Source organism: Antechinus flavipes, chromosome 3 (genome assembly GCF_016432865.1).
Source record: "Antechinus flavipes isolate AdamAnt ecotype Samford, QLD, Australia chromosome 3, AdamAnt_v2, whole genome shotgun sequence".
Classification (NCBI taxonomy): Eukaryota; Metazoa; Chordata; class Mammalia; order Dasyuromorphia; family Dasyuridae; genus Antechinus; species Antechinus flavipes.
This window is the reverse complement of record NC_067400.1, coordinates 320,829,300-320,850,136: the sequence shown is the minus strand read 5'-3', so window position 1 is coordinate 320,850,136 and position 20,837 is coordinate 320,829,300. Positions and strand designations below refer to the sequence as shown.

General features: G+C 37.3%; 1 protein-coding gene across 1 annotated transcript in view; it reads left to right on the top strand.

The window, feature by feature from the left end:
* The window catches only part of ITGB5 (integrin subunit beta 5), a 211,419-nt gene that overhangs the window by 171,832 nt on the left and 18,750 nt on the right, over nt 1-20,837 (top strand). The window contains exon 11 of the mRNA XM_051985464.1: nt 8,071-8,293. Within this exon, the coding sequence (XP_051841424.1) occupies nt 8,071-8,293 (223 nt within the window). The remainder of the gene's footprint in view (nt 1-8,070; nt 8,294-20,837) is intronic.

Below are 20,837 nucleotides of genomic sequence, written 5' to 3'. Positions count from 1 at the left end.
AGATGAGCCCCCTCCTCCCTCCAACTCCATATAGAAACACCTAAGATAGACTGGGCAGAGTGAGGTTGATGGAATCTAGATTCTAGGAAAGACTGTGGTAAGGAGATCTCCCTGACCTTGGGGTGCTTCTGTTCTAACAATCTATCAATGATTCTAGTCTTCTGGCTTTAGAATAGATCTAGATCTGTTGGTCAATGATAGCCAAATTCCTGAGCCAATTACTCAGTTCTTCCTCCCCATCTCCACCAAAGTAAGTAAAAATTTTTTAAAAAGAAAATAAAGCTTTTAATATAAAATTTCATAATCCAACAATATAAATCCTCACATTAGCCTTATGTCTCTTTCTTCATTTTATCATCTCTCTGTCGGAGAGGTAAATGATTTGTTTCATCTTCATTCATTTGTAATCCAGTGATTCTTAGATTTAGATTATCTCTTGACTTATTTTACAAGATAGTTGTTTTTGATACTATGTACTTTTTTTTTTAACTTTTAGTTTTGTTTTAATATTTCTTACTGTCTCATGGAGTTATATCATTCCTGTATAACCTACTATAAATTTCAGAGTGTTCAGTACTTGGCTAAATTTTATCCCTATCTACCTTAAGGTATTCATTCTGCCTGCCAAATTTTTTTTCTACCTATTCCATTTTCTACCTATACCATTTTCCATCTTGTTTCCTTTTTTTGAAATTCTCTTCTAGTCCTTGTGACTAAACATTTTTTTCTGAGGATCTACTTTTTTTTTTTTTTTTTTTTTGAAATTTATTTTCTTCTAGATTTACCCCTTGGATTTCTCTAACTCCCGAGATCTTTCTTTAGTGTGTTGTTTTTTATTTTTAATTTTAACTTATTGATTTGTTATTTATAGCATCTCTTAATTGTTATCCTTTGTTAAAGAGGATCCTGAAGTTGGAGAGGCGATGCTATGACTTGTAAGTGAATTATATTTAAGTGAGGAAGGGTTATGCAAAGTCATTAACTTCATTTTCCCGGCCAGAGCTCTCTGGGCCCAGTGGCAAAAGATAGATTAGGTCAATTGGAGATGGCCCCAGATGGAGTGGGAGATCATAACTCCTAAATGGAGTTATGATCTTTCCCAGGTCTGTTTGACTGAAGCAACACCCATTCTGTGGTAAGGCTCTGTAAAAGATAAGACAGAGAAAAGCTTCTGGGTCCAAATAAGTAGACAAAGTAGAGCTTGGAATGGGACTTACTATTGACCAATCAATAAGAGCCAGAGTGTTTTGTGTTTAAGGCATGTTCCTTATTAAATAAATTTATCAGGTATACCCCAAAATATCTTATGAGGTTTCAGGGATCAAAATTTACATTTCTTTGGGCAGAGCAACTGCAGGTAAGGATATGATACCTGAAGTAGACAGAGGGAGAGGAAGAAGGGAAGGAGATTTCCTCTTCATACCTTTTCACCAGCTGTCCCCTTTGCTTGAAATGTTCTTTTTCATATCTGGCTCCAAGTTTCCCTGGCTTCCTTCAAGACTGGGCTCAAACTTCACCTTTTAGAGAAGGTCTTTCTTGGTTCCCCAGGCCAAGGCTTCCCATTCCATCCAGGGCCATCTTCAGTCATCCTGACCTATATCATCATGCCACTGGAACCAGATTGCTCTAGAGGGGAAAGTGAGGCAGGTGACTTTGCATAACCCTCCCTCACAGCTTTTGTATCACTTTCCTGATACAACAATGAATGACTTGCAAATCTTTTGTGGTTTGGTTATTTTAATTCTGTCTGCTTCCTGTGATCCCTTTTGGGGTTTTCTTGGAAGAGACACTGGAGTGGTTTGCCATTTTCTTTTCCAGCTCATTTTACAGATGAGAAAACTGAGGCAAACAAGGTCAAAAGTGACTTGCCCAGAGTTATTCAACTAGTGAATGTCTGAAGTTTGAACTCAAAAAGATTAGTCTTTCTAGCACTCTGGCACTCTGCCATCTAACTACCCATATTTTTTTATTTTATTTTCTATTTTCTATTATTTTATTTCTATATATGAAAATTTCTATTTATTTTCTATTCATATTTCTATGTCATGAATGTGTTATTCTTCTCTAACAGAATATAAGCCCTTTGTGGGTCAGAAACACTTCATTTCTTCTTTTTATATCCTGACTACCTAAGCATAGTATCTGGTACATAATAGTAATGTGATTGGTATACCAAATGATGTGATTGAGGAGAGCACCATATATTGGGGTTCAACTATGTGAAGAATTCATATTAAATTGGCCATTTTCTTTGAGAAAAGGTAAGTTTATTTAGGAGAAGATGATATAGACAAAATGAAGAAGAACAGTAAACATCAGGAATAGTAAATATGAAATAAAGGAGAGAAAGCACATAGCAAGCAAAGGGGTTTTAATAATTAATGAAGGAAAAGACAAGTTTCCTACTGGAACTCGCAATTATCCAGGAATATCCCATGAGTTTGGGGCATGCCTTTAGCTGGCGGGCTAAATCTTGAAAGGGATTTAGCACCCTAAAAAAGTTAGGTGTAAAGAGGAGAAAGACACTATAAGGCATAGTGGGGGATGAGAGGCGAGACATCTGGGAATCATGGTGGAGGGAGGAGAATGAGAGGAGGGATACCATGTGGCATGGGGGAAGAAGGAAGGGAAAGACTTCAAGAGACAGAGTGCTGTGGTGGATTGACCCAAAGGGGTTCAGCAAAGATGGTGTGGGTCATAGGCAGATTTATAGGGGAAATTTAACCTCAGGGACATGACTGGGATTTCTGACAGGACACAGAAAGACGGGGCCACCCAAAAGGGTAGGAGAAGGGGGGGACCTTCACAGAGGGTAGGACCATGAGGTTAAACTGATTCCTATCAATGCTTAGCCTAAGGAGCAATTCCTTCAATATCCCATTCTTTCTCTGCAGACAGCCTCTTGAGCAGGCACCTAATAAATGCATTTTCAACTAATGAATTCAGAAATCCTCTAGGCATCAAGACCCTGTCTGAATCCTCTTGACAGAAAGATCTCTAAGATGATCTCTAAGGACCCTTCCAGTGCTAATGTTCTGTAATTCTTTTCAGTTACAAACATAGATTAATAACATAATTTATATGTATAGAATATAGAGTGAGTCTAGTTTTATTCAATCTGGAAAAACTGTTTGCCTTCTGTTATATTTCTGCCCTGTTATGCCCCAGATTAATTTCTCCTTTCCTAATCCATGCCAGAAATGTTGTGAATTAATTTCCAATCTACTATTAGTCACTAACTTAGTTTAACTTGATAATTAGGGTAACCCACATTTTTCTCTGTCCTGAAAAGACCATATCTGTAAAGCCCCTATCATCTCAGAAAGAATTTTTTTTTAAAACATCTTTAATTTTTCTTTTTTTATATTGCATTCTTTTCCAAATATATTCTTTTTCTAATTCTGACCTCATGAGTCATCCCTTTTAACAAAGACTGAAAAATAAATAACAAGAAAAGGCAGTTCAGTTAAACCAACCGACTTAATAACTTAAGCTGACAGTGTATAAGGTGATTCAATACCCCTACTCCTTCACTTCTACAAACAAGGGAGGGAAGTAGATTTCCTTGTCTCTTCTTTGAGGGCAAGTTGAAATTGCATTGCATTCAGTTTCAGAAAGTGCTTTATATAAGCATCCACTCATGTATAATAAAACATCTCCCCCCCAATCAAACAGTTTATAATCCTTGGTTACCTCATACCTGTCACCAATACAGTCCTTTTTTTTTTTTTTTAATGAATGAATTTTAATTTTTAATAGCTTTTTATTTACAAGTTATATGCATGGATAATTTTACAGCATTGACAATTGCCAACCTTTGTTACAATTTTTCCCCTTCTTCCCCCCATGATCAATACATGTTAAATATATTAAAGTATAAATTAAATACAAAATAAGTATACATGTCTAAACTGTTATTTTGCTGTACAAAAAGAATCGGACTCTGAAATATTGTACTATTAGCCTGTGAAGGAAATCAGAAAATGCAGGCGGGCAAAAATAAAGGTATTGGGAATTCAATGTAATGGTTCTTAGTCATCTCCCAGCGTTCTTTCACTGGATATAGCTGGTTCAGTTCATTATTGCTCTATTGGAACTGATTTGGTTCATCTCATTGCTGGAGACGGCCAGGTCCATCAGATTTGATCATCATATAGCAATACAGTCTTTTGAAATAGAACTTATCAACTTTTAATGAGCATTTTAATGGGTCTTCATTGTGAAAGAATCCATTTCCAATTGGCCCATCTATTGGCCATTGTATAATTTAGCTAACCAGCTCCTTAGAAAATAGGCATTTCTTGTCAGAGCTGAACTCAAAGTGTTTCCAGGATTGGACAGCCTTTCAGGGCAAACAGTCAAATGTTATAGCCTTTTAGAACACATGGTTACCGTGTGTTCTAAATGCATCAGTACCCTGATGCATTAGAGTAGGAATGTGTGGATGAGTAGCTTTTATTTCATTCAAATGCATGTTAAGCAAAATGAAAAAAGAAGTACTGGCATGTTGTCATGAAAAGAGCCCTGAAATTAGTCATAAGAAATCTGATTTTCAATTCTACCGCTGGGCTGTGAGTGAGACTGAGAGCACCATCTTAGTTCTCTGTCTCTGTTCTTTTTCTTTTTTGAGTCCAACTCTCCTGACTTCATTTTAGTTCTCTTGGCAGAGATACTTAGTTTGCCATTTCCTTTTCCAGCTCATTTTACAGATGAGGAAACTGAAGTAAAATGGGTAAAGTGACTTACCCAGAGTCACACAGCTATGTGAGTGCCAGAGGCTGGATTTGAAGTCAGATCCTCCTGAATCCAGGACCAGTGCTCAACCCATGGGGGCAAAAATATTTGTGCTATCTATTCTCATCTATTTGTTATGGAGAAAAATGTTTTCTAAATAACAAAGTGATAATAAATGTGAGTTGCTTTTGTGTGCTAGCTCAGTTATGGAAATAGCAAGAGGTCTCGTTTTGTACAAACTCTTTTGTTACTGTTAGTGAATATAGTATCATTGGAAGTCTTTAAATGGAGGCTCAATGATTGTTAGACAAATATATTCTTTTTCATATATGCATAGGAGCAGGTGACCGCTTACTTCCCTTTTAACTGTGAAATTAAAATTCTGTAAAATGCTGATTGTTTGCTTTTTAAATATAAATATATGTATATGTTTCTGGTAATGATTTATGGCTGTGAGAGTTGAACTGCAAGAAAAGCTGAACTCTACACAATTGATTCTTTTGAATTATGCTGCTGGAGAAGACTTTAGGAGTTAAAATTAATCAATACTTAAAATTAATTCATCACATGTTTAACATATGCTGGATTACTTGCCATTTAGGGGAGGGAGTGGAGTGAAGGGAGGAAAAACTTTGAAACATAAGGTTTTGGAAGGGTGAATGTTGAAAATTATCCATGCATACGTTATGAAAATAAAAAAGTTTAATAAAAAATGAGATATGATTCTCATTTATATTTCAAAAAAAAATTAATTAATTTAGAATGTTCATTGGAAGGACAAATACTGAAAATGAAGCTTAAATACTTTGGCCACATAATGAGAATATGGAATTCACTAGAAAAGATCCCGATGTTGGGAAAGAATAAAAGCAGAAGGAAAAGAGGATGGCAGAGAATGAGATAGGTAGTGTCATGGAAGCAATCAACATGAGTTTGGACTGACTTCAGGAGATTGTGGAAGATAGAAGGGCTTAATGTGCTATGGTCCCTGGAGTCACAAAGAATTGGACATAACTGAATCACTAAACAACAACAACAACAACTATCCACACAAGTTTAAACCATCTACACTTTCTGTGTCCATTTTAATGGGAGATGATGAGATATTTTATAGAGTTATAGTCTTCCAAATTATTAAAATTAGACTTTAAACTGATACCTGAAGGAGGTAATGGCTTTCAGCACCTGGTGGAGAGGAATGGAGCCTTCTAGATGAGCCTCCTACAGAATTACAGCTTTATGTGTGACTTGGTTGGGGTCATTGGGTTATAAGACTGTATGCCATGGGGTTCAAACATTGTATTAGCATCTCAGCAGTTAAATAAGCATTCCCTGGTATCCCAGAGTGTTCACCATATGCTCCAGTGCTGATTTGTAAATTGCCTTGATCACAGCATAACTGAAATATAATTTATTGTAAATCCTGAGGGGGAAAGGAGGGTAAGCCTGGAAATAGGAGGGTAGGCGTTAGTGATGTCTCTGAAGTCTAGCCATCCGTTAGATCACCCCCCTTCATGTGCCAGATAGCATCGCCCGACTGATTCTTTTCCACAGAGGAGTCTTATTCTGCTTGGGCTCACACTGACTTGGTGGCTGGCTGTGCAGCACATGTTGGCATGTTTTTGCCGGAACTGAGTCTTGATTTTGGCTCGGAAGTGAGATTGGCACATTCCCAATCCACCTTCCGCTCCTCTGATCTCCTCTGGTGTGGACACACTCAGGGAATGAAAACTAATCTTTTACCAAAATTAGCTTTGATCAAAATTATTAGAAAATCTGCTGCTGAAAAAAAAAGCATCAAACACCAAACAAAGATCTATCTGTATTTCAAATATGTATCTTTTGTGCTGATATTTGGCACCCATCATTTTCATTTCGTCAGAGTTGTAATCTCGATGGCATGGCAACCTTTCTACTGATACCTATTGTGGCTCTTACCCTCTTGGAAACTGGTTTAATGAGCTGCTGTGGAAAAACTGACAAGCCAAAAACAGTGCAGATACTTAGTGAAGCTCTTCCTGAGATAACAGGTCCAGGCTTGGATGGGAAGCTTTCTCAGCTTTGCTGTTCCCATACCTTCTCAGTTCTCTGATTGGAGAGCTGGAGCAAAGCGCTCCTCCCAAAGCCTCCCATAAAGACAGCTCAGAACCCCAGCCAGCGCTTCCCCTGCCACTGCTTGCACTTCTTAAATTTGATTCTATCATCTTTGTTACTTTGTCCCACTTCCTCATCCTCTCTTTTTAAATGTTTCTTTTTATGTATTGTCTTCTGTCCTTAGATTAAATTTGAGGATAGTCACTATCTTACTTTTCTGTTTGTATCTCCATTGTTTAGCATTGCCACATAGTAACTGATGCTTAAAAATGTTTATTATACTGTGTTTTATTGGTAGGCTGGGCAGAAATTCCCTTCAGGATCATGGATTTCTATGCCATGATGAGACAACAAAAGGACTCCAGCAGAGGCTGCCTCTGTTGATCTGTATCTTTGTCAGTGATGTTGATCACTCTCAGCTTTGGTTAGAAACTTCTCGAGAGATGACCTACCACCTCTTTCCCATCTACCCTGTACATACATAAAGAGTCTTATCTCTTGTCTGTTGTAGAAAAATAGGTGATCATTCAGACTCAGCTTGAACACTTCCAGTGACAGGGAGGTCACTATATTGAAATTAGCCCATTTCATTCCTAGTTAGCTCTGATTATGAAATATTTCTTTAGTATAAACAATTTTTCTAAAGGGCTATATGTCTTAAGTTAGTGATAACCTTGGGCTTGGCAAACACTGAGTTACAAAATGCTCTATTACAGACTTCTGAGAAAAATAATATTCCAGCCTTTTAGATGAAGGCTCCTCTTCCTATGGGACAGCCAAGATTGAGCTCAATAGGTTTTTAGGCCTGGGCATAGCATGTACTGTGTAAGTTTTTGTCCTCATTGCTCAGATATCTTTCTTTGGGCATATTCAGATCCTGTGGGGATTGGGGGATTCAGAGCCAACAAATGAGCTAAGTGCCTCATTTGAACTAAGACAGACCAAGGGAGTTGGCAAGTGTCATTGATCATTCCAACCACAGTTGGTTTGGAATGGAAGGGATGGGTGTTAGATGTTGGAATTAGAAGGGACTTTAATGATGACTATGATGGTGTATGTAGCAGACACTTAAAAATAAATGTTTACTGACTTCCATATTTTATAGTTTGGAGAAGTGAGAATCAGGAATTTTGAAATCCTAGTGAGGCTCAGCCATTTGGTGCAATAACCTAAATTAATAACCTGTCCTTCCCAATCTTGCTGAGGTCAAATGCCCTGATATGCCCTATGTGTTGGTTTTAGGTCACGGGGAATGCCACTGTGGGGAGTGCAAATGCCATGCTGGCTACATCGGGGACAACTGTAACTGCTCTACAGAGACTGAAACGTGTCTCTCCAACGATGGCCAGATCTGCAGTGGCCGAGGGTATTGCTCCTGTGGAAGGTGCCAGTGCACAAAGCCTGGGGCCTTTGGAGAGACATGTGAGAAGTGTCCAACCTGCCCAGATGCCTGCAGCACAAAGAGGTAATTCCCAGCATCCCCTTCTCCTTTACTTTTTCTTTTCTCGGCCACTGGGGCATCCCTAGTCTTTCAGCTTCACCTGCAAGGGCATGACACTTACACCAGACAACTTCTGGCATTACTGTGCCTTTTTTATTTCCATTTGCTATCCAGATGCTATTTTATTTACTCAGGGGCTGAAAAAAATTAAATATTAAAATTATGACTTTTACAATTAGAAGTTGGTCAAATAATGAGCATTTATTTGCTAAAAGCTGGAATTTTAAAAATGGTAAAAAACAAACAAACTATTCCTGCCCTCAAGGAGCTTACATTCTAAGGCAAGAAACAACATGTAAACAACTGAGGACTTTCAAATTCTAAAAAGATTATCAGGCATTTATTAAGCACCTACTATGTGCCAGGTATTAGATACAAAGAATGAAAAAAATTTCCATTCTTAGACAAAAGATTATTTCAGAGGAGAAGGAACTAGAAGCTAGAGGAGGACCAGGTTCTTTATGTCATCTCATCCAAACTACTACCTCTCCTTATAGGAGTATGCTGACAAATGGCCACTTACACTCTATTTAATTCAAATGATGGGAACCTGAATACATCCTGAAAGAACCCATTTCATTTCTAAATAGCTCTTCTTGTGAGGTGGCTCTTTAACGGAAGCAAAACATGGTTAAAGAAAGTCAATTGACTTGGGGGAAGGGATGGAAATCCTCCAACCTTACATAGTGATTTTTCAATTATCCTTCCAATGACATATTTCTGCTGAAGGTTAGTGTCCTCTAGGCCTTGAGACCAGAACTATTTGCAAAGTCAGATATAGTTCCATATAGTCATAAAATGTTAGTATTATGGGGATGCTCAAAAGAGACTTCAGACACTCATCAGCTCTGTGACTATGGGTAAATCATTCTTCTGTGAACTCTGGTTTTCTCAAAATGAAAGGGTTGGACTAAAAGATGTGTATGGTCCCTTGGTCCCTTTCAGCTCTTGCTCTATGATCCTGAGCTTTGTGGATTTGGAATCAGGAGAGAACTGGGTTTCATTCCCATCTCAAACACTTATTAACTATGTGACCTTTTAATCTTGTTAAACCCCAATTTCCTCATTTGTAAAACAGGGATATTAATATCATGAGTTATGCACCTGGGTTGTTGTAAAGATCAAATGTTTTATTTATAAAGGACTTTGCAAACTTCAAAGTGTTTCACAAATTGCCAGTAACTAAACTCCCACTCCCAGTGCAGATTGGTGCTTGCTCAGCAACTTACAGTCTTAGAGCAAGAATTCTTAACTTGAGGTACACAGATTCTCTCTCTTGGATGGGAAAAAAAATGACCTTAATATTTTCCTATGTATTTTATTTTATGCATTAAACCTGAGAAGGTAGGTTTCATTAAGAACTTTTGTTTTAGACCATTGCCTGAGGTACTGGGAGGGTCCAATGGCTTGTCCAAAGTCATAAAGTCAGGATTAGAAAATCTAACTAGAGCCTCCTAACTCCCAGGCCTGTTCCTTGTACTGTAGGTGCTTAGTAAGTAATAAATGAATTGAATCATCCGTTCGCATGTGTGTATGTGTCTCTGTGTACGTGCTTGCGTGTGCATGTGCCTTATGCCCAGTACCTTTTTTGTACAGATAGAACATGTGGAGCACCCAAAGCTGAGGTAGCTGAGCCCCATAGTTTGCCTATACAATGCTAGAGCCATTGCTAGAAAACAGGTTTGCTGGACTCAATGCCCAGTGTTCTTTCTTTCCCAAAGCCAGCTACCCACCCTGCTCTACTACTCCCTTGGTCTCTGGAGGAATGGAGGCGGGTGAAAAGGAATACAGGAGAAAATGAAGCGGCCGTTTGCCTTCTGGAAAGCACTGCTGACATTTTAACTTGAAATGTGCTTCAGAACAGCTGCATCAACAGTGTCTGTGCTTGAGGGAGGGCAGGGAATGGAGAGGAAACAGAGACATGAATAATGAGAAACATCTGATGATACAAGAGCCATTTGGCTTTGGAGAGAGGGCATTATGTAATTGTCTTTTGGCAGCAGATTTTCCTTCCTAATGATGCTGGGCTCAAGCTGATTTTAAAGTGAGTTCATGTTCCCTAAGCTTGTACCGGTCACTATTGAAGGACATGTCTATGGGCTAAGGGAAGTGGCTCTAATGTCTGCTCCAATGACGGAACAGAAAAGCCACCTCAGGTGAAGCACTGGGAATGGATAATTCATATAAGAACAAGAAGAGGTTGTAAGCAAGTTATAGTTCCTATTTGATATAGATGATATATGTTTGTATATATGCATATATATATAAAACATCATACATATATTATATATGCATTTATATATGTATGATCTGTATATACAATAATTCACATATATCACTAAAATGTAATCACTGTAATCACATGTAAATCACTAGAGTGAATGTATATTTATATATGTATAACTACATAATCAACAAATACAGTAAATTAAAAGTATGCAGTATCTAGAATAACAAACGGGTCTATCTGTCTTTTTGTTTTGATCTTTCTATAACTATCACTATCTGTATAGGGATACACACACACAAATACATATATACATATATATGTGTGTTTGTTTATGTTATATATAGGGGACACTTTATTATTCTATTTCATCAGCTTTAAACATCAGAACTCTGGTTACTCTGGAGAAGCAGCCTGGCAGAGTGGAACTGTCCCTTGAAATCAGGACAGTCAAGGTTCAAACCAGCCTCTGACACATACTGGCTATGTGACTTTGGCAAGTCATTGGAACTCTTAGTTTAATAAGTCAATATACATTTATTAAGCGTTTACTGATGCTGGTCACTATGTATACATTATATATAATGCAATATACAATATAATGCAAAAACAGCCCCTGTTTTCAGGGACCCAGTTTTTCAAACTGTGGGTCACAGCCTCATATGGGTCTTGTAACTAAATATAAAGGTCATGAAATTATGATTCATTATCAGTAAACATTTGATTTGTATACTTATTTTATGTACATGTATACCTGAGGTCATGTAAAAATTTCCCAATGAAAAGGGTCATGGATGGAAAAAGTTTAAGAAGCCCTGCTCAAAGAAACCACAATAATAATAGGGAGGAGTGTGTGTGTGTGTGTGTGTGTGTGTGTGTGTGTATTACGAGCTACATACAAGATAATATTCTCTAAAACTATAAGTTGCAGATCTGCATTGATGGAGAAAATTTCCATCACTGGAAGTTTCTTAGGTCAGTGAAATAACACATCTGAATTAAAATAAACAAAAGTTAGAACTAAGCATGTAAAATTTGATTCAGTAAACATAGCAAATAAAAAGTATGCTTGTATTGCGTATTGTATCCACTTATGTGTAATGTGTTCAGAATAAGGAAGGTGATCAATTGATCTATTTATATATCTATTTTTTATTGCTATTTCTAGCTTATCTCTATATCTTTCTATCTATTTCTATAGCTTATCTGTCTGTCTCCCTCCCTCTCTTTCTCTCTCTCTCTCCCCCTCCCTTCCTTCTTCTCTCCCTCCCTCCCCTCCCCTCTCTTCCTCCCTCTTTTCCTCTCTCTATCCACGTCTACAGCTATATCTCCAGGTAGTAAATATGGAAGATATAGGGCCAACTAGATGGTTCAATAGATAGAGCAGTGGGCCTTGCTTCAGGAATTTCTAAATTCAAATCTGACCTTAAACACTATGTGACTAACTAAGTCTAACTAGCTAAGTGACTAGCAAGTCACTTAATTCCAATTTGTCTCACTTCCTCATTTCTAAATGGCATGTGAGAAGGAAATGGCAAATCACTTCAGTATCTTTGCCAAGGGAACCCCATGGACAAAGTACATGTAGAGTGATGTAGAGTTGGACAGAACAGAATGGCTAAACACTAAATATATATTTGGAGCATCACCTTCACCTTGGATGCCAAATTTGAAGAAGGACACATCCAAAGGAGGGAGGCAGGGTAGTAGGAAGATTAAATAGATTCCTGGAGCATGAGAATTGGTTAAGGAAATTGGTGATATTTCATTTGACTTAAAGGGAACTTTTTCAAATATTGGAAGGCTTTCATACAGAAGCACTTCCTTGAAGGAAAAGGACAGAGTTAGAATGAGTGGTGTCAGCTGCCTGAAAGCAAGTTTTACCTGACATAAGGGAAATTTTGTTCACAGTTAGAAGCCTCCCAATATGAACTGTTTTGGTAGTGAGTGAGTTCCTTCTTGCTGGAGATATTCCAATAGAAGCTGCATGGACACTTGTCAGGGATCATAGGATTATAAATTTAAAGTTAATAGAGATTGTAATAGTGATTATCTAATCCAGTTGTCTTTTATTTTTAAAATTTGTTTTGTTTTGTTTTCAATTAATATTTGATTTTCCCTCTCACCTCTTCCATTTTCTCCCCAGAGGATGAAGGGGAAGAGAGGAAAAGCAAAATCTTTGTAACAAATATGCATAGTCAAGCAAAACAGAGTGATCATATCCATAAGTGTGTGTTTTATTCTTTATATTTTGGCCATTACCTTCTCTATCAGGAGTTGTTGAGTCATGTCTGATTCTTTGTGACCATACTGTCCATGGGATTTTCTTGGCAAGGATACTGGATTGGTTTGCCATTTTCTTCCCCAGTAGATTAGGCAAATCGAGATAAGGTGACTTGCTGTTATGTCTGAGACAATATTTGAATTCAAGTCTTCCTGATCCCAGGCTCAGTGTTCTATCCATTGAGTCATCTAGCTGCCTCTCAGTGGGTATATACAGTGTAATTATTTTTCTTTTTGTCAGCCCCTTAATTTTACTGATGAGGAAATTGAGTTAAGTTTGTACCTCTGTAATAGTGTTCACAGAGTCACAAAGATGCTAAGTACAGAGCCAGGATGTAATAGAGGAGAGTCTATGTTTATGTATAGATTGGTCTAATTAAACTCTGAATATTCTTCCAATCCTGACATAGAGTCAGAAAGAGAATGAAAGAAAAATGGAAAGACATTGAGAGAGATGGGACAGCAATTTCAGCTAATTCGTTCCCTAACACTCAAAAACAATATTTCACCCCTGGTTCATGTTCTTAGACCTTGACCCCTACCTATTCTACCTACCAAAATCCAAGCGATCCCAGCCCTCTAAAATTCTTCTTCATACTTTTAAATATCTCTTTTCTACACCTGTATCCCTGATCCCACTGTTGTGGGACTCTGATTCAGGACCCAAGTGACCTGAGTCTTTATAGAGGCAGAGTCATAGCCTCTCTAAGCCTCAGTATCCTCATCTGTAAAGTGGATACAGTAATGTGATATTGTGAGGAAAAATGCTTTTTAGCCTCCTGAGGGTTATATAAATGGGAGTCCTTATTATTCAGATTCTCTTGGGTACTATTCCCTTACCTCCTTGGAAGAGCATATTATGCTAGATATTCCACTGATTCTTACCCTGTTTCAAAACTGAATCATTCAAGCATTTGTGAGGGCTAATCATGATCTAGATATTGCTAGAGACACAACAGTGAGTAATACCAAGGAGTACACCATCTACTAGATAGATAACTAAAATACAGAAAAGTAGATAAGTGCCATAAAAAGAATAAAGAGTAATCAAGAGAAAAAAACTTTGTCCATCCATTGTCCCTCTGCCATAAGTCTCTTGTCCCTCTCATCAGTCCTCTCCTCACCTGCCAAAAAGATTTTCTTTAAATGCAGGTCTGTGTGACTGTTCTTAAAACTTTGAGTTCCAGATTCTCTCCCTTTCCCCAACTCCCAACCCTCATTAAGAAGGTATATGTGAAATAAAATATTCCCATTAAAGTCATCTTGCTAAAGAAAATATATATTCCCTCCCAAAAAACCCTCAAGAAAAATAAAGTTTAAAAAAAAGACACAATCAGTTTTTTCTCTGAATATGGATAGCATTTTTCAAATCATAACTCCTTCATAGTAGTCTTGGATCATTGCATTGTTGAGAATAGCATTCAAAATTGATCATCCCACAGTGTTTCTATTACTTTGTACACAGTGCATTTCATTTTGCTTGAGTTCATGGAGAACTTTTGAGGTGTTTCTGAGAACATCCTGCTCAGGATTTCCCATAGAACAATAATATTCATCATAATCACATATCACAATTTATTCAGCCATTCTCCAGTTGATGGACATCCCCTGAATTTGCAATTCTTTGCCCAAGAAAAGAGCTGCTATAAATATTTTTGTACATATAGGCATGTTACTATTCTACTCAATATATTTCAAATTGTTTTGTTTTTCAATCATATCTGACTTTTTGTGACTTCATTTGGAGTTTTCTCATAAAAAATCCTTGAGTAGTTTGCCAATTCCTTCTCCAGCTCAATGTACAGATGAAGAAACTGAGGCAAACAGGGTTAAATAACTTGTCTAGGGTCACACAGCTGGGAAGTGTCTGAGATCAGGTTTGAACTCGGCAAGATGAGTCTTTCTAACTTTGCAGTAGTCCCATCTAGCTGCCTCATAAAATAAGCTCCAGTGGCTCCCTATTATTTCCAGAGAAAGATACAAACTCCTCTGTTACCTTTTAAAGCCCTTTACAACTTGACTTCAATCTGTCTCATGGTTTTATTTGTCAGTCACATCCAAAAGAGGGTCTCAGTCTTCAATTGAGCCCATCACCTCTGCCAAAAGATGGATTATGTGTTTCATCCTGATTGCTCTGGAATCATCCTTGATTATTGCACTGAACAGTTTCTAAAATGTTTGATTTTGAAAGAATGTGGTTATTGAATAAATTGTTCTAGTTCTACTCTCCTCCACATCAGTTCATGAAATCTTCCCAAGTTTCTCCAAAGCAATCTTCTTCATAATTTCTTATAGAATATTATTCCACCACATTTGTCCACATCAATTTAGCCATTCTCCAATTGTTAGGTATCCTCTAAGTTTCTAATTCTTTGCTGCTACTAGCTGTTGTAAATATTTTTGTGTATTCTTTTCCTTTTTCTTTGATCTCTTTGGGATATAGACCCAATAATGGAATTGTTGGGACAACTCATTCTACTTTTGAACAGCTCTAATAGTTCAGAGATATTCCTTAGAAGGAAAGTAAACCCAAAAGGGATTAGAAATTCACAAAAATGAAGAGAAATTGTTTAAGTAGAAACAATAGGGAACCTGGGAGGAAATGACTGTACTATCTTAGATTTTTTTTTTTTTTTTGATAGAAAGCCAGACACAGTCATTCACATTCCACATTTTTGGAAAGCAAATTTCAAAGAGTTCAGGGAAAGGGTAGGCAGGGTTCCAAGTACAAAAATCCTACAGGGTCAGTCAGTCTAAGAGGGATAGGAATGAAATCCCAAGACATACAGGGAAACAGTTCCTTCTTGTTAGTGAGAATTGGGTCCAGAATAGCAGTTCTCTTCAATTATTCCACCACTTTTTGGGGAAGAAATTATCAGGAGGAATGCCAAGAAACTATTAGCTACTCTGCTTTGCATAGAGAGAGAGCACCAGCAGCTGTTGGAATAATTAAATCTCCTATCACTACCATATTATGCCTATGTGCCAGATTTTTGTCATCTGTTTCCTGAATACCTCATCTATTTCTTTCTTCTCTTTAGGTGGTCTATAGTATATTATGGGGGATAGCTAGGTGGCACAGTAAAGAGAGTGCCAAGCCAGGAGCCAGGAAGACTCCTTTCTCTTTCTGAGTTCAAATCCAGCTTCAGATACTTATTAGCTGTTGATTCTAGGCAGTCATTTAACCGTGCTTGCCTCAATTCCCCCCATTTGTAAATGAGCTGCAGAAGGACATGGTGAAGCATTCCAATATTCTTGTCAAGAAAACCCCAAATGGAGTCACAGAAAGTCATACACAACTAAACAATGACTCAACAACAAAAAGCATATTATGATAAAAATAAGAATGATCTCTTAAGGTCACTCTTTATTCTCACCTGCCTTAGGACAGAATAATTGCTGCCTTGGAAGAGCAAGAGTGGGATGCCTTGTTTATTTTAGGTTGGTGTGTCTAATTTAATTCAGAGCTCACTAACAACTTTTCTTAGTTTTGCTGTATTTGTTGATATTAACACGTGGACTTGTGATGATCAAGGCAATTAATCTTAGAAAACTTGATAAGCTGGGACTAAAGTCTAGGTTAGCCATCCCTGAGCTACATAAATGAACCTTTATGGAAAATCTTGGTAGAAGCTGCTGCAGTGGGGCATAGAGAATCAGCATCAGTCTCCATCCTCTGGGGTTTACTCTGCCTCCTATCAAAATTCCTAAATTGTCCTGGAGGCACACATTAAATTTTCTTTTCTTTTCTTTTTTATTTTATTTTGTTCATTTATTTATTTTTATCATACATTGCTTTATGAAACGTGTTGGGACAGAAAAATCAGAGTAAAAGGGAAAAGCTATGGGAGAAATTAAAAAAAAAAAAAAAGTGAACATAGCCATGTGTTGATTACATTCAGTCTCTTTAGTTCTTTTTCTGGATGCAGATGGCATTTTCTGTCCAAAGTCTATTGGGGCTGCTTTGGATCACTGAAACCACTGAGAAAAACCAAGTCTTTCAAAGGTGACCATTGCACATTCTTATTAATATTGTATACAATGTATTCCTAGTTCTGCTTGTTTTACTCAGCATCAGTTTGTGTAAATCTTTCCAGGCCTTTCTAAAATCAGCTTGATCATTTTTAAAAAACAATAATATGTTATTGTTCTATAAAAATGATGAGCAAGATGATTTTATTGCTTTCATATACCACAGCTTATTCAGCCATTTCCCAATTGATGGACATTTATTCATTTCCAATTCTTTGCTACCACAAAAAGAGCTGCTACAAACATTTTTGCACATGTGGGTCCTTTTCCCTCATTTATGATTTCCTTGGAATACGGATTGAGTAATGGCACTGCTGGGTCAAAGGGTGTGTGCACTTTGATAGCTTTTTAGGCCTAGTTCCAGATTGCTCTCCAGAATGGTTGGATAATTTCACAACTCCACCATTAGTGTCCCAGTTTTCCCTTATCTGCTTCCACATTTATCATTATCTTTTCCTTATACATGCCATTTTCAAGATAATTACTAACACCATTTAGCTACTTCCCCAAATGGAAATCTGCTTTCTGCAGCCAATTCTCTTTTACTTTAGGGGACTGTGAAGAATTGGAATCAGAATTTTAGAGCTGAAAAAGTTCTTAGTTAGAGACTAACCAGTCAATCTAATGCCTGTTCTTTATAAGTGAGACAATTGATGTCCTGGGAGGTGATAAATGAAATTATGTCATACAGCTGGCCAGTGGCTGAGCTAACACTCCAACATGGGTCTTTCAGTTAAATGTTCTTTAATTGTGTTGTATTGATAGCATGAAAACCATGAACAGATTCCATCCATGGGGCAGGAATGTATAAATCCTATTTTGGATACATGTTCAAGAGTTTCCAAATGTCAAGTGGCTCAGAATTGATGATGACTTGATTAGAGCCTCCTGTGGGTGAAGAAAAAGCAATATACATTTGAGTGCCGGCTGTGTTTATGGCTCTGACATATTGTGGGAAATACACAGAGGAAGAAAAAGACAGTAACTCTTACAGTCTACTTGGGCATTCAACAGTCAGTATGTGATAGCTTAAAAAAGTTTACAGATCTCTCTCTCTCTCTCTCTCTCTTTTTTTTTTAACATATCACAGTCATTTTCTGACAAATCATGCCCCCTAAAACTTTTCCCATTTCCCAGTAATCAGGATTAAGTGACTTGCCATAGGTCATATAACCAGTAAATCTCTGAGGTTAGATTTGAATTCAAAACCTTCTATCTCTAAGACCAATGCTCTGTCCATTGTACCATCTAGCTGCTCCTGAACTCTTTTTTTGTAACAAAGCAATTAAACAAAACTAAGCAAAATCCAGCTCTGTCCAACAGAGAATGAAACATTATACATCTGTAGTTTTTTCTTCTCTACTAAGAAGAGGAGATAGTTTCATTGTCTGTTTGTCTTGGACTAATATTCTTCACTGAAATTAATCTGATTTCAGCTGCTTTTAATGTTGTTTCCAATTACTTTCTAATAGTCACAATATATGATATTCTTTTCTGCTTTTTTCTCTCTGCATCACTTCTTATGATTCTTCCTGTATTGCTCCATCTTCCTCATATATTAATGATTTCTTAGAATGTAACACCATCCCATCCATATGGCATCAAATCATTCTACCACCATATTTCATAATTTGTTCAACTAGTCTCCAAGTAATGGGTACTTATCTTATTGTCAGATCTATTTGTTTTTCATTGCTACTACAAAAAGTGGTACCATGAATATCTTATTACATACAAGGCCTTTCTTTTTTATCTTTGATGTTCTTGGACTATGTGCCCAGTGGTGTGATCATTAAAATCTAAAGGTACGAATGGTTGAGTAACTTTTCTATATTATATATTCACTTGTACAGACGTCATCTTTCTAACTGTATACTAAAATTTTTGAAGGAAAGTACTGACTATACTTAAGCTATTTTTGTATTCATCTCCTCCCCCAAATCCTTTGGATGATGTTTTTTGCATAAAAAAGGGTTTCGATATATATAATTATTCATCTAAATTTTCTGTCCTTTGGAGAAGTGTATTTTTTTTTCTCTAAGGAGGTCCTCCATTATCAATATGGATCACAACTTTTTTATGCTTTGGCAGAAGTGGGACTGAAAACCCACTGAAAGATTTTGTGCAGTATTCGAGGTCAATGAGGGGATAATTAAGAAACTGAATCCAGCATATGGTGTAGGAGAAATTGGAGAAGGAAGAGACTGGAAAGAGGAAGACCATTTAGAAAGCCATTGGTAGAGTATATCAAAGTAACATCAAAGGCTATATGATCAAATGATCACAAGGAGAAGTTTCCCCTCTCTCTCTTCAGAAGAACAGAAGGTGGGAAGATGAGTCAACATCCCACTCCCTCATGGGTTTCTCTCCAACACCATCATTGCCTGCTTTCTTCCCCAACACTTTCCCAATAGAATTTCTTCCTCCTACTGTTCAAGCTCTCAGATTTCCTTTTCTGAGATAGACATCTTCTTCTCAGGGAAGTCATAACCCAACCACTCCCCAAACACACCCAACAGTTGTGCAGGTACCACTGAGAAAATCTTCCCAAATGCTGGTCACTCCCTCATTCCCTTTTTAATGGATCACCTAATAGCTTTGTACTAGGCCCTTGGAGGATGGACTCATCCCAGGAGTAGAGAGAGCCTCATTCACCTTAGGAAAAAAGTGAAATTTCACTGGATGAGAGGGCATGAATGGGTTATGATCTGCACTTTAAATATCACTGTCTCTTACTCATCTAAACCTACTTTACTATTTCTGTCAGCAGCACACCATCCTTGGAGTCACTGAGTTCACAAACTCACTGTCAATTTTAACGCCTCATTAGCATTTATTCTGTATCTTTTGTCAGTTCTTTTTTTTTTTTCCTACCTCTGTAACTTGGAAAACACTGGTCTATATAAGGATTTCTTAAGCTTTTTCTGTTCACAAACTCCTTTTCACCTGAGAAATTTTTATGTAACTCCAGATATATAGGTATATGAAATAGGTATGATAATAAATCATAATTTCATGACTCCCACATTCAGGTATATGATATGACCCACAGTTTAAGAAGCTTTGGTCTAGATGAGGAAATGAGGACTTGAATTATAGTCAGAATGGAAAGGCAGAGATAAATATGGGAGAGATTTTGAATGAAGAAGCAAAAGGTTTATGATTAGGGTGGATAAGGAAAAGATAAAGAATTAGCTGCCTAAGATTCAAACCTAGAACAGCAGCAACTAATATAGAAATTAAAAAGTCAGGAGGAAGAACTGATTTTTAAGAGTCCAGTTGAATTAGAAATTCAAGTCCCTTGAGATAATCAACCAGATATATAAATTTTGGAGTCTTCTGCCCAAATTTGAAAATAAATGAAATCTCCAAGTGATAAAGATTACAGAGAAAAGAGGGCTGAAAAGCCTATAGATAGAGTTTAATGAAGTGTGGTCAAAGTGTTAGTGGAAATTTGGAATGTAGCTGGAGACCTACAGAGTCAAGGACACCATGAAACCTAGTGGCTGAGGAGCTTAATGGGTCATTAACATAGTTCTTGAAATCACCAAGGATGATGGCAAGCAATGAGATAAAGAGGAAGACAGTAAATGAGATGTTGAAATCATTTAGGAAGGGACAGCAAATTTTAAAGAAGTTAAATTATAAATATATATTTTTAATACATTGATCCTTAACTGGTACTGTTGAGGAATGAGATACTCTAACAATGTTTGGGGGTCTTCAGACCAGTGTCACAAAAAATAATTCGCAGTCCCAGTCTTCAAGTGAGGTTTTGGCAAAATAGAGTTTTATTTTCACGGAATAGTTCTCAATGGGCTTCTGATTTGAAGGTAGCTGAGATTGGGGTACAGAGTTCAATTCTATTTAGCCTCCTTTGGCCTGAGGATCTCCTGATGAATTGAGGGAATAATCTCCTGTCAAATAATGATTGGTGATTATCCCTAGGCTAGGATCTCCAAGCGA